Here is a 13,679-nt window from a genome sequence, read left to right as displayed (position 1 = left end):
TGAAATAAAAACATATGCTCAACAACATGCTTGTGGAACCGAAAACGAAATACATACTGCCATCAGGTTAAATACGCTGAATGTATAAACCACGTTTAGTGAATGCCAAGGAACAATAGAACCCCTAAAGCTCAATATCATTCAAGATTGGTAAAGTTAAAAGAAACATGGTCCAAAACTAGCAAAATCCTATTCAAGCTCTCTGATAGAGAGAAACAATATCTAGGTGTTTGTGGCTCTGGTGTATATCTGCTGGCTTGAGTGAACCGACACCATTCTGATCAAACCTCGAGCCATCAGTTCCTTGATTGCTTTTCTTGCAAGTGATCCATTGATCTGTGGATATATGAATGACCAAGACAAATATCAAATGGATAGGTTAAGACCAGCAGACCAACCATATCAAGAACAGCAATATCATGTGAAGTAAACCGGGGAGTGTGATGATAACTGAGAACAATTTTTTTCCAACGAGAGCTAGAAAAGTTCATCAACATGATTAAACTCAGATATATTTCATATCAAAAGAGCAAAATTTCCGAGTCCACAAGAATATTGGTAAAATCAACTTAAATCATTTCACAAAATTTTAAGGTTTATCTGAAGAATCTCCACACCATGTTGGCTAAACTTTGGGATCAGACAGATAAACCGGTGAAATACTACCAAATACAATCGTGGGCACATTGGGTGGTAGTAATGATACTCCCAAATAATACAATAAGAAGTCAAGAATATCACAGAACATAAAGCTTTAGAAAGTCCAACAGTATTCCATAAGGATTAAAGATATAAAAAAGATAGCGCAAGAAACATTCAAGAACATAGGAAGCAACTATACTGCTACTACCAAATTTGACCAAAGAAAACAAAAGGAACTATCAATACTGGCTGCACCTACATTTACTCTAGTGCACGAAATAAGCGCTGAACCAGACGAATCATACAGAAATATAACCCTTATCATGCCCAGATGTAAAAATAAAAATGAAACCAAATACAACTTTCATATGATATATTCATCATTTCCATATTAGTACTTACGAAATCACCACACTGAAAAGTTGGCAAAGACACAATAACAGAGTAAATGAAGGAACCCAAAAACTAAATAAAACCAAATTCAGAGGATACCAAATTGTGCAGTTGCACAAATCAACCCGGTCTAAAAAATACCAATCCGAATAATAACCAAAAAATCCGAAAAATCCTAGATCATTCGAGCAGGTTAATATCCAATCTCTCTAAGTGTATAGCTTACTCTGAGACGATCGGAGAGAACTGAAGGAGTGATGAGCTTGTACTTAGGCGCCTCGGACAGCAACTTATCGTACGTTGCTTTATCGAACATCACCATGTTGTTCACCTTTTCCTTTTGCTTTCCCTTGCTCCACTTCTGCAATACATTGCCACAGCATTTAGACCAAATCAGACATTACTTCACGCACACATCGCCAGTAACACACACAACCAGAACCACACAAAAATGCACCTTCTTCTTCTGCTTTCCTCCGCCAGACTTCGCCGGTTTGGATGACGGTGGAGGAGCCTTCTCCTTCTTCGGCGCCTGCAACGAAAAAAAAACCCAATTAACCCAATAGAAAAAACTGGATAACTGCCTGTTTACGGCGTATGTGTGCATAAATCGCGAGAGATGGAGGCGGCCCACCATCGTCACGGAAATCTGTAGGCTGGAAGCGGCGGGAGTCGGGGGGCAGCTAGTCGAGGGGGCGTAAGTGCATGCGTATCTGCGTTCTGAAGTGTATCTATTTAGGGTTCTTATTTGCCATTCCGGTAAACGACGTCGTAGTAAACTTGGTCGGGCCTAAGTTCAATTCGGCCTGTTTCTACCACGGCCCATAAAAGCATCATTTGTTTAGGGCCCATTTCCTGGCCACAAAAAAAGATGCAGTATTTTCAATTAATTAATGGCTGATTTTGAAATTTTATTTAAATATATCAAAATTAGTATTTTTTTAAAAAAAATAATTTATAAATTAAAGAAATAAAGAGTAAATATGATATGTACTTTATGAATACATTTTCATTCAATGATTTTACAAGCTTGTATGTTACTCTGTACAAGTCTGTTTTATTAAACATATTTAACTCGTGAGATGTTATAATATAATATAATGATATAATGATTTATAAGTCACATCTTTCGTAGAATTTGACTCAAACATATTATGAAACAACGTTGTGTAGTTGATATCTCATGGATGAGCTCACTAACATTAGGTCCAAACCAGATATGGGACCTCTAGCCCATTCCCAGCCAAGTTGGGAGGTTCATCACAGTCTCAAGTATTTTTCTATAAATATTATGTTTGATTTTCTAATTTATTCATTCACTATATTATTTTTCAACAGTATCTTTAGTTGCTCTCCATTTATATCTCCAGTATCTGACTTGGGCGTCGGAGGAGCTACGACGGACACCCTCCCAGTCCCCTTTTAACTGTCTTCGTCGTGATTTCAAGCTCATAGCAAATTCGAAGCATGCGTCTGGACTAGTGTCACTTGCTGGAATCGGACTCTAAATTTTCAGTGAGTATCAGTAGTCAATTAAAATCATATCATTTGCAATGCTTGTATGATGATAAATTTTGTATAAAACGAGATGTCGAGCTCAAACTCCAATTTTTTTTCGAGCTTATCCAACAAAGAAATTTAACCTAACTCATAATTATAAAAATTTGTGTATTTTGCAATCCAATATATTTTCCAAGGATCCAAAAACGATTAGGTAAAAAAGCACGCGCACACACACATATATATGTATATATTCGACTCATTTAGACTTTGTATATATATATATATATATAAATCTTCTTAATTATTTTAATTTAACTTCATATGTTAGTTATAGGGGAGAGTGGAGTACCACTAATTATTGGTTATATTGACCTTGTAAATCATCAAATGAATACTTAAATTATATTTATTAAAACATATTGAATATTTTTTATTTTTATTTTGCGAAAAAAGGTTTTCAATAATGGAAGCTATACGGTGACATTCGTGTTATTTTTTAAAATGAGGTTTTGAAATAATTATAATTAAAAGTAAAAGTAATTTTATGTTTGAGTAATGGAACAATTGGGTTTTAAAGTTCGATTTAAACATCATTTAAAAGGAGGTTGTATATCCAATCCAAATGTAATAATGTATAATATAAATTATCAACAAAGTGGGTCATAATAAATTATACTTTTTTAGAATAATATATTTTAAACTTTACTTGGTACAGGCATTAACAAATTATAATTTGTTAAATAATATTTTTTTATTATACATATTTTTATGCTCGAAATATTCGAAATGTATATATATATATATATATATATATATATATATATATATATATATAATTATATTATATTAATAAAATATTAAGGCTCGCGAACTATTCGCGAGCTATCGAACAAAATAATTTGGGCTCGAGTTCGGCTCGAAAAAAAGTTCGAACGTGTTCGAGTTCGGCTCAAATTCGATAAGTTCGAATACGAATCGAATATTTATCGAGCCGGCTCGGAAAACTCGCGAACATGTTCGGTTCGTTTGCAGCCCTAGTTTAAATAATAACAAAGTAATATAAACAGATAATACATATTTGAGTAGATCTCTTGTGTTTGGTCTCACGAATCTTCATCTGTGAAACGGATCAACCCTACCGATATTCACAATAAAAAATAATCCTTTTAGCATAAAAAATAATATTTTTTCATGAATGACCTAAATAAGAGATCCATCTCACAAAACACGACCTGTGAGACCGTCTCACACAAATTTTGCCTACATATTTTAATTGAAATAACTTTTATAATATATTCGCATACTAAAAATAATATATATTTGTTTAACGATTTTAATTTTCTATATTATCAAATTTAAATTTTATATACAATTATTTTTTGACAATCTTAATTATTTTTTACTAAAAATTTTGAAATAACATTTCACTCGTCAATATTATATAGCTGTTACATTAGTAACATATTTGAAAAAGATTTAAATTATAAAAATAAAAAACAAAGATAACAAGAATTTGGACAAATTACCAAAACCGTAAATTGATAATAAACGAACAAAATCGTAAATTGACAAAATTAAAAACCGAAATTGCAATTTACGGTAATTTTGCACATTATATATATAATAGATTTTCAATGATGAGAAACCACAACTGAAAGCGACGCTGGTTAAATGTGGAGCACTTGGAATTTGAAGGGAGTGGCTTGCATTACGCACAAAAACTGGTCAAAGTATAATTTCAAGAAATATGTAGATTTGTTCCCTTGGTGATTATCCCATATTTCTAGAATAAATTCAACGGTGCAATGCTGTTTTGAAGAAAGAATAATGGGCAGCCATTGATTTCTTTTTTGAGGAATTATTTGGTGTTCGATAATTTAAAACTCTGCCCTTTATTCTTTCTTGAACCCCCGGCATTTTTGTACACTGGTAATAAAACAAGAAAGCTCTCCTTGTGTTTGTTCTCTCTTTTTCCTCTGTGTGTTTCTCTCGCTCGATTTTCTTACTCGAAATTATCAAAGTTCTGCTCCTGTTTCGCGTAAATATTTCATCTTTCTTGTTATTTATCTTGAGTTGTTTCTTGATTTAAGGAGTTGGGAATGGTGTATGTTTTTTGTGGAATTGCTAAGATCGTTCGTTTACTTGGTTTGTGGAAGATTGTGCTACTTTGATCAAAATGAATATGTGCATGTTTATGGGATCAAAATGAAAAGTCCAGAAAGTTTGATGTTTTCTTTTTGTTGAAATTCGACCATAAGTTTCCATGAAAATGCCAGAAAACCATATAATGTATAGAATCATAACCATTATGAAACAATCTCTTATTAGCCATTTATTTCTTCTGATTCTTCTATAACCAACAATGTTTTATCTGACCTGATTCTTGCAAAAGGTGTAGGCAACCTGCAAGTTTGTAGCTTTCAAGAACGAACTTGCGAACTGTAATCATGAGTGACACAATGTCTGGACCTCTTGAACGCCCCCTCAGGCCGAGTAAGTCTTTTTGTGGTCTGCAGTTTAGTTTTCATTTTCTCTTCAATCTCGTGTCAAAACGTAAGCTTGGTTTAACTTCATTCTTGATTTTTAGCCTTGTATACAATTTCTAATGGTCTAGATTGGTTTGAATTGTATTAACCTTGATCGCTGAATCTCAAGAAAATCTAGAATATTTATCTTGATGATGAGAATTACCATAATCATTTGAAAAAGATGGCCTAGAATGGTTCTTGGAATCTGCAGAAAGGGCAGGCGGACCCAAAAAGGGTCAATGGAAAGAAAAACTAAATTTGGTGTTATTAAAATCAAGTTCATCGGGTCCATCCCTGGAATACAGAACTTTTACTGGTGAAAAAAAATCTTTGGCAGGTCTCGAGAAAATTGATTTTGAAAACACAGAGGACGAGAGGAAAACAAGGCTTGGATCTCTCAAGAAGAAGGCAATCAATGCCTCAAACAAATTTAGGAACTCTCTGACTAAGAAGGGCAGGCGTAACAGCAGAGTTATGTCTGTCGTGTTTGAGGATGAACGAGATGCGGAGGAAGTGGCAGCTGTTGATGCCTTGCGTCAGGTGCTTATCCTCGAAGAATTGCTCCCTTCAAAACACGACGACTATCAAATGCTGTTGAGGTAACTTTTGTAGAAACAAGCACCTATCTCAATAAGGAAAGCTATAAGCCTATAACTTCCGTTAACGGTGGAAGTCAAATCTTTTTTTATCATTTATTTATCCAAGCCTCATTGTTTGGAGACATCTGCTAATGAATCACATTGTTTTTGTCGCTTAAGTTATGTTTTGTTTTATATATATTATATATTTGGGATGATGTAGGTTTTTGAAGGCCAGGAAGTTTGATATTGAAAAAACTAAGCAAATGTGGTCTGATATGCTTCAATGGAGGAAGGAATTTGGTGCTGACAATATCATGGAGGTATTCTATGATCTTAGTAATCTGCAGAAACTTCTATCTTTACCTGCAAAATAAATAAATTATTTGCAAAATTAGCTTAAAATTTCATGTAAATTTAATGTGAGATCCTTCAAATTTTCTGCTAGGATTTCGATTTCAAGGAAAAAAGCGAGGTCCTGAAATACTATCCACAAGGGCATCACGGTGTTGACAAGGAAGGCAGACCGGTTTACATTGAAAGGCTCGGTCAAGTTGATGCTACAAAGCTCTTGCAAGTCACCACAATAGAGCGATATCTCAAATACCATGTTCAAGAATTTGAGAGGACATTCATTGACAAGTTTCCGGCCTGCTCAATCGCAGCCAAAAAACATATCGACCAGAGCACCACCATTTTGGATGTGCAAGGAGTGGTACGTAGAAAAGGCCGTCTTTCATTATTTAATGTTTCAGGGTGGAATGAAGAGAATGTTGCGGTCGGATTTTGGATAGTAAAGGATAAAATCTTCTTTAATAGTTAGGATATTGCAGTAGCCTTTATGTAAAACCCCGTCTCACATTGGATTGTGGGTGAGAAGTTAATGGCTTTTAATAGCATGCAGTGAACACTTTTAGTAGTTTTTATCAATTATCTTTTTAAATGGAGAATAGATGCGAAACAGTTGCTAGTAGATCCCATTATACAATGTCTCGTTCGTGCTGGCGCATGGACTGAGATGTGAGGCCATAATTTGACAGAAGTGAGTCTTTGTGCAGGGACTTAAAAACTTCAACAAGGCAGCTAGGGAACTCATCCAGTGCCTTCAGAAGATTGATGGGGATAACTACCCTGAGGTGCTTAGTTTTTTTCTTTTTTCGTTTCTAAAAAACCAAATCGTAGTTCCTTTCGTTTTTAACTTAAAGGTATATATGATTCTAATTTGTTTTTTTTTTTTGTGTTTTTTTTTTAAATTAGACTCTATGCCGCATGTACATCATCAATGCGGGATCTGGATTTAGGCTCTTGTGGAACACTGTCAAGTCATTCCTTGACCCAAAGACCACTTCCAAGATTCATGTAAGCTAATAAGCTACATTCACCTCTTCAAAGTACATTACATATTCTTTTTCTCAAATTTCACCACTTTTGAGCTGCTACGCTCTCCCTTTTGCCAGGTTTTAGGCAATAAATACCAGAGCAAGCTGCTCGAAGTCATTGATGCCAGGTACAGTTACCGTAAAAATTCAAATACTCGGGCTTTTACCAAGAAACTAGCTCACGAGGAGATGAAATTCGTACATATTTTTATCATACAATATCTTTTCGTTTGATCTTGTATCAGTGAGTTACCTGAATTCTTGGGTGGCACATGCAATTGTGCTGACAAGGGTGGATGTATGCTATCTGATAAAGGTCCCTGGAACGATACCGATATCATGAAGGTATTTTTTTATTTATTCAAATTGTATCAAGCTCTTTAATCCTGATTCATTTCTAGCATTTGTTTAATATATATTATGAAACACTTGAAACCGATGCTTATTTTGATTGCAAGATGGTTCGAAATGGTGAACACAAATGCTCAAACAAAATCTTCATTCCAGTTGTGGAAGAGAAAACTATTTCGGAGGATGAGAATGCTACTTCCAAGGTACTTGTGAGTTTAATACTCATAGCCCGTGCTCAGTTTGTAATGGCTGATACACATCAAACTGATAGCCCATTATGGAAAACAGAATGTGAAGAAAAACAACTCTTTTACCTCAATGGTGGATTCTCCAAGAGGCGCTAAGGACTACGCTGCAAATATGCAACTCTCCCCTGTTTATGAAGAAGTAAGTTGGACAACCTTCTGAGTATGTTAGCATTACATTTACATCAAACATGACGCTATACACTTGGGTCGTTGATCGTCATGAGGTCACGTGGATCCTGCATGGTTCCAGTAGAGAATCTAGCTTTTGATGACCCAAAATAACCGTTTTGTGGTTTATGGTGACAGAAGCCATATTTCTGGAAGGTCTCACATAATACAATGATAATCATCGTATCTGGTAAATACACGAGTGTCGCGTTAAGAAAGTTAGAACATTAATGGATATTGCTTCAAAGAACTAATGTCGATATAGGCGCTGCTCAAACTCATGTAGTTTCTTGCATTGATGCACAAAAATGCATATATAAAAGTTATCTGACTAGAAAATAATCCCTCAGGTACTCAGAAACTGCCGTAGTCCATTCGCCACTGAATACGTGCCTATGGTTGACAAAACTGTTACTACAACTTGGGTTAAAGGAGCAACAAATAACAACTTTGTTGTTGCCAAAGGTACATAATCGTCATCCTGTCATGCTTCCAGAATGTGATACTATAAAAACAAGCTCACTGATTTTCCGACCTATACTTATTCTGAATTTTAGCCACGGATTATTTCCCGATGCATGATGATAGCAAGCCATCTGAAAAACTAAGCAACCATATCTTCACTGGAGTGATGACTCTGGTTATGGGCGTTGTAACCATGGTTCGTATGACACGAAACATGCCTAAGAAGCTCACAGATGCAACCCTCTATTCCAGTTCCATGTATGGCGTTGACGTGATGGTTAAAGGTCATGCAAATGCCTATGAATTGCCTGGAGCTGCCATTTCCAGCGCCGATTACTTCACCATGATGAAGCGCATGAACGAACTCGAGGATAAGGTGATTGTCCTCAGCAGAAAGCCAGTGGTTATGCCACCAGAAAAGGAGGAGATGCTGAACAATGCATTGAATCGCGTTGATGCATTAGAGCAAGAACTTTCTGCAGCCAAAAAGGTATCACTAATTTTCTTATTATCTCCGATTTAGGCTGCTCTATGCTACACCATTCGCCCCTCACCCCGGCCAATAGTGCATCAAAGCATTTGATATGTGTTGCACATCTGGTAAAGAGCATTTATTTACATGCATCATATACTTTTCCTCAAACTCATCGCAATACGCATATATTTGGGACGCGTTCTCTACACATTTTCACTGGTTTAAACTTTGCAGGCTCTTGACGACGCACTCTCTAGGCAAGAAGAGCTCCTGGCATACCTTGACAAAAAGAAGAAGAAGAAGAAGTTCTTTGCTTTCTAAGTGCAGAAAACTAATGAAACTGTAACTTGGTAGCGTCTTGGCCTTCCATAGATGGCATTTTAGCTTCAAAAGATCGCCAAAACATTTGTGTGCAATGTTTTTTTTTATACTAAAAATGAAGCATTTAATTTGTAAATTATAAAGTATGGTATTTGTGCTAGTTTCTAAGTGATGTTTTATAGTATTTGTTTGCCTTCATTGATAGGTCAAGCATCTTGTTGGGCTCGCTCAGTTGTTTGTACCTAAACAATTTGCAGAATGTTTGTTTATTTTCCTTCTGAATGTTTGGAGCAAAGAATCATATCATTTATTTTAATTCTTTAAATAATTATTCAAAAATTATTTATAAGTGAGGAAAAATTATATAATAAGACTGAAATTTGATAAAATAAATAATTAAAATCGTAAATATATAAATATGTATGACAAAAAATATGGTGAGTGTTATTTACGTTCCATTTCTTTCAGTTACACACCACATTCATCTTTTAGAACATAATTTGACGATGATACTCTCTAATCGATTTATCTTAATTAATTCTTATAACAATTGCAATAATTACAACAAATCCTTTTTTTTCTCTCTTAATTAATTCTTATAACAATTGCAATAATTACAACAAATCCTTTTTTTTCTCTCTTAAAAACACATTTAATATTTTTCCACTGTATCTTATATGATGAAAAATAGATACATTAATATTTCCTAAAATTAATTACCACATTCATTTTATTTTAAATGATATCATGTTATAAAACTTTATCTAATTGATGTGCCATTGTCGATAAATATGATTATTGTTTAAACATTATGTTTTCATGAATTTATTTACATTTTGATTTATATGCATTCATCCTGAAATAGAATTAAATTGGAAAATTATGAATTAATAATAGTGTAACTGATTTATATTAAAGATAATGTAATTTGTTTTCGTATGATATCATATTTTTTTGTCAAACAAAAAAAAACTTCCGTTAAGAAAATTTTGCATCAAAAAATAATTTTTTGTTATCAAAATAGAATTTCATTTTGTGAATATAATGACAAAAATTACGAAGCAGCATTCAATTTTTTTTTTAAATATTTGGAATTTTAAAAGATCTTATTCTAATATCATTTAAGTACCAAAAATAACACTGCTCATTCTACAACTTCTCAAATATATACGGTATCATGTTATAATAATAATAATAAAAAAACCTTATTTTTTTTGGATTTAGATGCTCTCGAGTAGAATATACACACCATTTGTTGCTGTGTATTTTTAACAGATGATTGATGATCTAGTGGACTTTTTATATTGTCAGAAAAATTTGAAAAGTTGTCGAAAGAATTGTGATCATCAATTGACGACCTTACATAAAAAATGTATACAAAACTCTTGTGTAACTGTTTCATGGATCAATTTTATGAAATAAATCTTCTATTTTGGTCACTCATGAAAAATATTATTTTTTATACCAAATTATTAATTTTTTTATTATAAATATAGATAGTATTAACTTGACGAGTGAGTCTCACGTGAAACCGTCTCACGGATCATAATCTGTGAGACGGGTCAACCCTACCCATATTCACAATAAAATGTAATACTTTTAGCATAAAAAGTGATACTTTTATATGGATGACCCAAATAAGATATCCGTCTCACAAATAAGATCCGTGAGACCGTCTCACACAAGTTTTTGCCTAACTTGACTCATGAATAAAAATTCGTAAAATAATCTCAATAAAAGACCTACTAAAAAATGTACCACACCACAAATACTATGCTTATCCTCACAGCAAATTTTCCTCCGCTTCCTTTTTTTCCTACTTACCAGAGACGTCGACTTCTATATTTGCTGTTTGTTGTTTAAGCAAAGGGGAAGAATCCACGCCTGTGGAACAAGATTGGATCTCGAAATCCCGTCGAATTCAATTTTATGCATAGATATTTTGTCCAATTTTATTTTTATTTCTTAAAATCTTATTTATAAAGAGTGAGTATTGTGTGCAAAAGACGGTATGGACGTGATCTATATTTGTAGTAAAAATTAATATTTTTGATATAAAAATAATATTTTTCACTCAAATTATCAAATATTACACAATATTTCTTCGTAACATTACTAATAAAAAATGATATTTTTGCAGTGAAAAATATTACATTTGATATAAAAAAAATAATGTTTTCCATTATTCAGTCGAAGATCGTCTCACAAAATTAATTCGTTGATTTTTAAAATAATATCATACCATTTATCATCTTCTAAAATAACTTTTATATAAAGTTTATAAGTTGTTTTAAAAAAATTCGGTCGAAAACCTCATAGTTAATTTTTTTTAAAAGATAAATAAAGGATATTTTTGTCGTGTTTTAAAATAAGAAATGTCTCTAACATTCTAATTAATTTATATCTGTTAGACGAGTCAACCCGACCTATACATAATATGAAGGAAAAAAAATTTGTCATAAAACTAATATTTTTTCATTAGTTAGATTATATTAAAGATTTTTTTCACAAAATTAATCAATATTTAAAAAGAATTTTTATTATATTTGAAATGTGATCAACAAAAAAAATTTTCCGAAAAAATATTATTTTTCATTTAAAATATTATATTGTGTTATGAAAAGTTGGGTTTTTATTAGAAATAATTTAAATTTAAAATTTTTTTTCAAAAATAATTGAAAAAAAAAACATTTTCAAAAATACTGCAATCCGCGCTTACGGAGCGCGGACGCTGCACACGTGGATCAGCATCCGCGCTCCGTAAGCACGGACGCTGGTATATGTCAGCATCAGATAATATTAGCGACGGAAAATATATATAAACCGTCGCTAACGTGCGACGGTTTTTTAAACCGTCGCCACACCGTCGCTAATAGTTGCGACAGTTTATAAACCGCCGCTGTAATGGAATCCGCGACGGTTTCCTAAATTAGCGACAGTTTTTGAAACCGTCGCGGGTTCAATTACAGCGGCGGTTTATAAACTGTCGCAGCTATTAGCGACGGTTTGGCGACGGTTTAAAAAACCGTCGCAATATAGCGACGGTTTATATATATTTTCAGTCGCTAATATTATCTGATGTTGTACCAGCGTCCGTCCTTACGGAGCGTGGACGCTGATCCACGTGTGCAGCGTCCGCGCTCCGTAAGCGCGGATTACAGTATTTTTGAAAATGTTTTTTTTTCAATTATTTTTGAAAAAAATTTTAAATTTAAATTATTTTTAATAAAAACCCTGAAAAGTTAAACTCCAACGTATTAATAAACTTTTTTGTTACTTTTAATTTTAATAATTCCTTTACGAAATGAGAGTAGTACGGAGGAGCGCCTGACTTTTACTCTATAAAATGACAGCCCAAACCAAAACCTCTCCTCTGTCTGCTTCTCCCTACCGTGCTCCAATTTTCTGCTATTATAATTAATATTGTTGTTCCTTCTGCACCATTACTCCAAACTCTGCTGAAATCTTTCTTGACTTCACCGTATAATTAACTTCTGTAACTTTTGAATCGATTTGACGCTGTGTTTGGGTATTTAATTTCAACTCGATCTTAATGCTCAATTCATTTACCCTGATTCATCATATTCATGTCTGCGATTCTGACTGAACTCTCCCTCTCGGAGGGTTTTATGATCAATTCATCGTACAGGCGCAGGGCACATCTCGTTCAATCCTTCTCTGTCGTTTTCCTCTACTGGTTTTATTGCATTTCATGATTTAGTTTTCTGAAGTAAACGATTATTATATTTTATTATTAGCGGTATAAAATTATCGAATCAAGAACAGATATGGCTAAAATAGATACAGGTTATCATCTGGGTCCTGCTGAATCGAACACTTTCGGTAATTTGAGCTCGGATCTTGGTACTTTAATGGAATCGTCAAGTGGGATCTCTTCGATTTCATCTGGTTTTCAGAATTCAGGCTCCGAAGAAAGTCTGCAGCTGCTACTATTGGACCAACGGAGAAGAAAGCGCATGATATCGAACCGCGAGTCGGCTCGTCGGAGCCGGCTCAGGAAGCAGAAGCGCCTCGACGAATTGATGGCTCAAGTGGCTGAGCTCAGGAAAGAGAATCGCCAGATCCTCACCCGCCTCAATGTCACCACGCAGCATTACCTGAATGTTGAAGCCGAGAATGCTGTTATCAGAGCTCAAGCCGCCGAACTGAGCCACCGGCTCCAGTCCCTGAACGAGATCGCCAGCTTCGTGAGCGTCTGTGGTGGCTTCTGCGCCGCCGCGGCTGAGGAGGAGCCTGCCTGTCTCATGGCTAAATCGGCTTGGGATTACTTTGGGATTAATAATATGAGCCACCCGATAATTATGGAAGACTATTGATTCTAATATCCAATTAACTTTTATTTTATTTTATAATAATAATAATAATAATAATAATAATAATAATTATGGAAGACTATTGATTCTGATATCCAATTATCTTTTATTTTATTTTATTTTATAATAATAATAATAATAATAATTATTATTATTATTATTATTTCCACGGGAGAGATTTTAGTTGAATAATTAATGGTTAAGAACTATATTACTAGGAAAAATATGAAATATTAATGATAGTAATTAATGTGGTATCAAGGTGCTAAGAGTACTACTTTTTGTGGTGAATAT

General features: G+C 33.9%; 3 protein-coding genes across 3 annotated transcripts; 2 read left to right on the top strand and 1 right to left on the bottom strand.

The window, feature by feature from the left end:
• LOC140813941 (small ribosomal subunit protein eS25-like) lies at positions 1–1,787 on the bottom strand. Its single transcript, XM_073172766.1, has 4 exons — positions 1,670–1,787; positions 1,493–1,567; positions 1,262–1,396; positions 1–336 (listed from the first exon to the last, which is right to left on the bottom strand). The coding sequence occupies exons 1-4, from the start codon at positions 1,670–1,672 to the stop codon at positions 223–225; spliced, it is 327 nt and encodes a 108-aa protein (XP_073028867.1). The 5' UTR covers positions 1,673–1,787; the 3' UTR covers positions 1–222.
• A 3,137-nt stretch (positions 1,788–4,924) lies between these two features.
• On the top strand, positions 4,925–9,249 carry LOC140815050 (phosphatidylinositol/phosphatidylcholine transfer protein SFH3-like). Its single transcript, XM_073174154.1, has 13 exons — positions 4,925–5,031; positions 5,404–5,665; positions 5,868–5,967; positions 6,093–6,359; positions 6,703–6,780; positions 6,902–7,003; positions 7,102–7,151; positions 7,269–7,368; positions 7,482–7,577; positions 7,663–7,761; positions 8,141–8,255; positions 8,348–8,745; positions 8,965–9,249. Exons 1-13 carry the CDS (start codon positions 4,986–4,988, stop codon positions 9,049–9,051), a joined length of 1,800 nt encoding a protein of 599 aa, XP_073030255.1. The 5' UTR covers positions 4,925–4,985; the 3' UTR covers positions 9,052–9,249.
• Positions 9,250–12,839: 3,590 nt separating this feature from the next.
• Positions 12,840–13,388, top strand: LOC140814397 (bZIP transcription factor 44-like). Its single transcript, XM_073173359.1, has one exon. It carries the CDS (start codon positions 12,840–12,842, stop codon positions 13,386–13,388), a length of 549 nt encoding a protein of 182 aa, XP_073029460.1.
• The last annotated feature ends 291 nt before the right edge of the window (positions 13,389–13,679 follow it).

The sequence above is a fragment of the Primulina eburnea genome, chromosome 15 (genome assembly GCF_022965805.1).
Source record: "Primulina eburnea isolate SZY01 chromosome 15, ASM2296580v1, whole genome shotgun sequence".
In the NCBI taxonomy this organism is placed as follows: Eukaryota; Viridiplantae; Streptophyta; class Magnoliopsida; order Lamiales; family Gesneriaceae; genus Primulina; species Primulina eburnea.
This window is presented reverse-complemented; position numbering and strand designations above follow the sequence as displayed.

Coding starts and splice junctions, on each gene's coding strand:
- LOC140814397 (XM_073173359.1), top strand. CDS start 12,840: ATGGCTAAAATAGATACAGGTTATCATCTGGGTCCTGCTGAATCGAAC.
- LOC140813941 (XM_073172766.1), bottom strand. Junction 1,397..1,492: donor GAGGAAAGCAGAAGAAGAAG/GTGCATTTTTGT, acceptor AATGTATTGCAG/AAGTGGAGCAAGGGAAAGCA. Junction 337..1,261: donor TTCTCTCCGATCGTCTCAGA/GTAAGCTATACA, acceptor ATATATCCACAG/ATCAATGGATCACTTGCAAG.
- LOC140815050 (XM_073174154.1), top strand. CDS start 4,986: ATGAGTGACACAATGTCTGGACCTCTTGAACGCCCCCTCAGGCCGA. Junction 5,968..6,092: donor GTGCTGACAATATCATGGAG/GTATTCTATGAT, acceptor ATTTTCTGCTAG/GATTTCGATTTCAAGGAAAA. Junction 8,256..8,347: donor CAACTTTGTTGTTGCCAAAG/GTACATAATCGT, acceptor TCTGAATTTTAG/CCACGGATTATTTCCCGATG.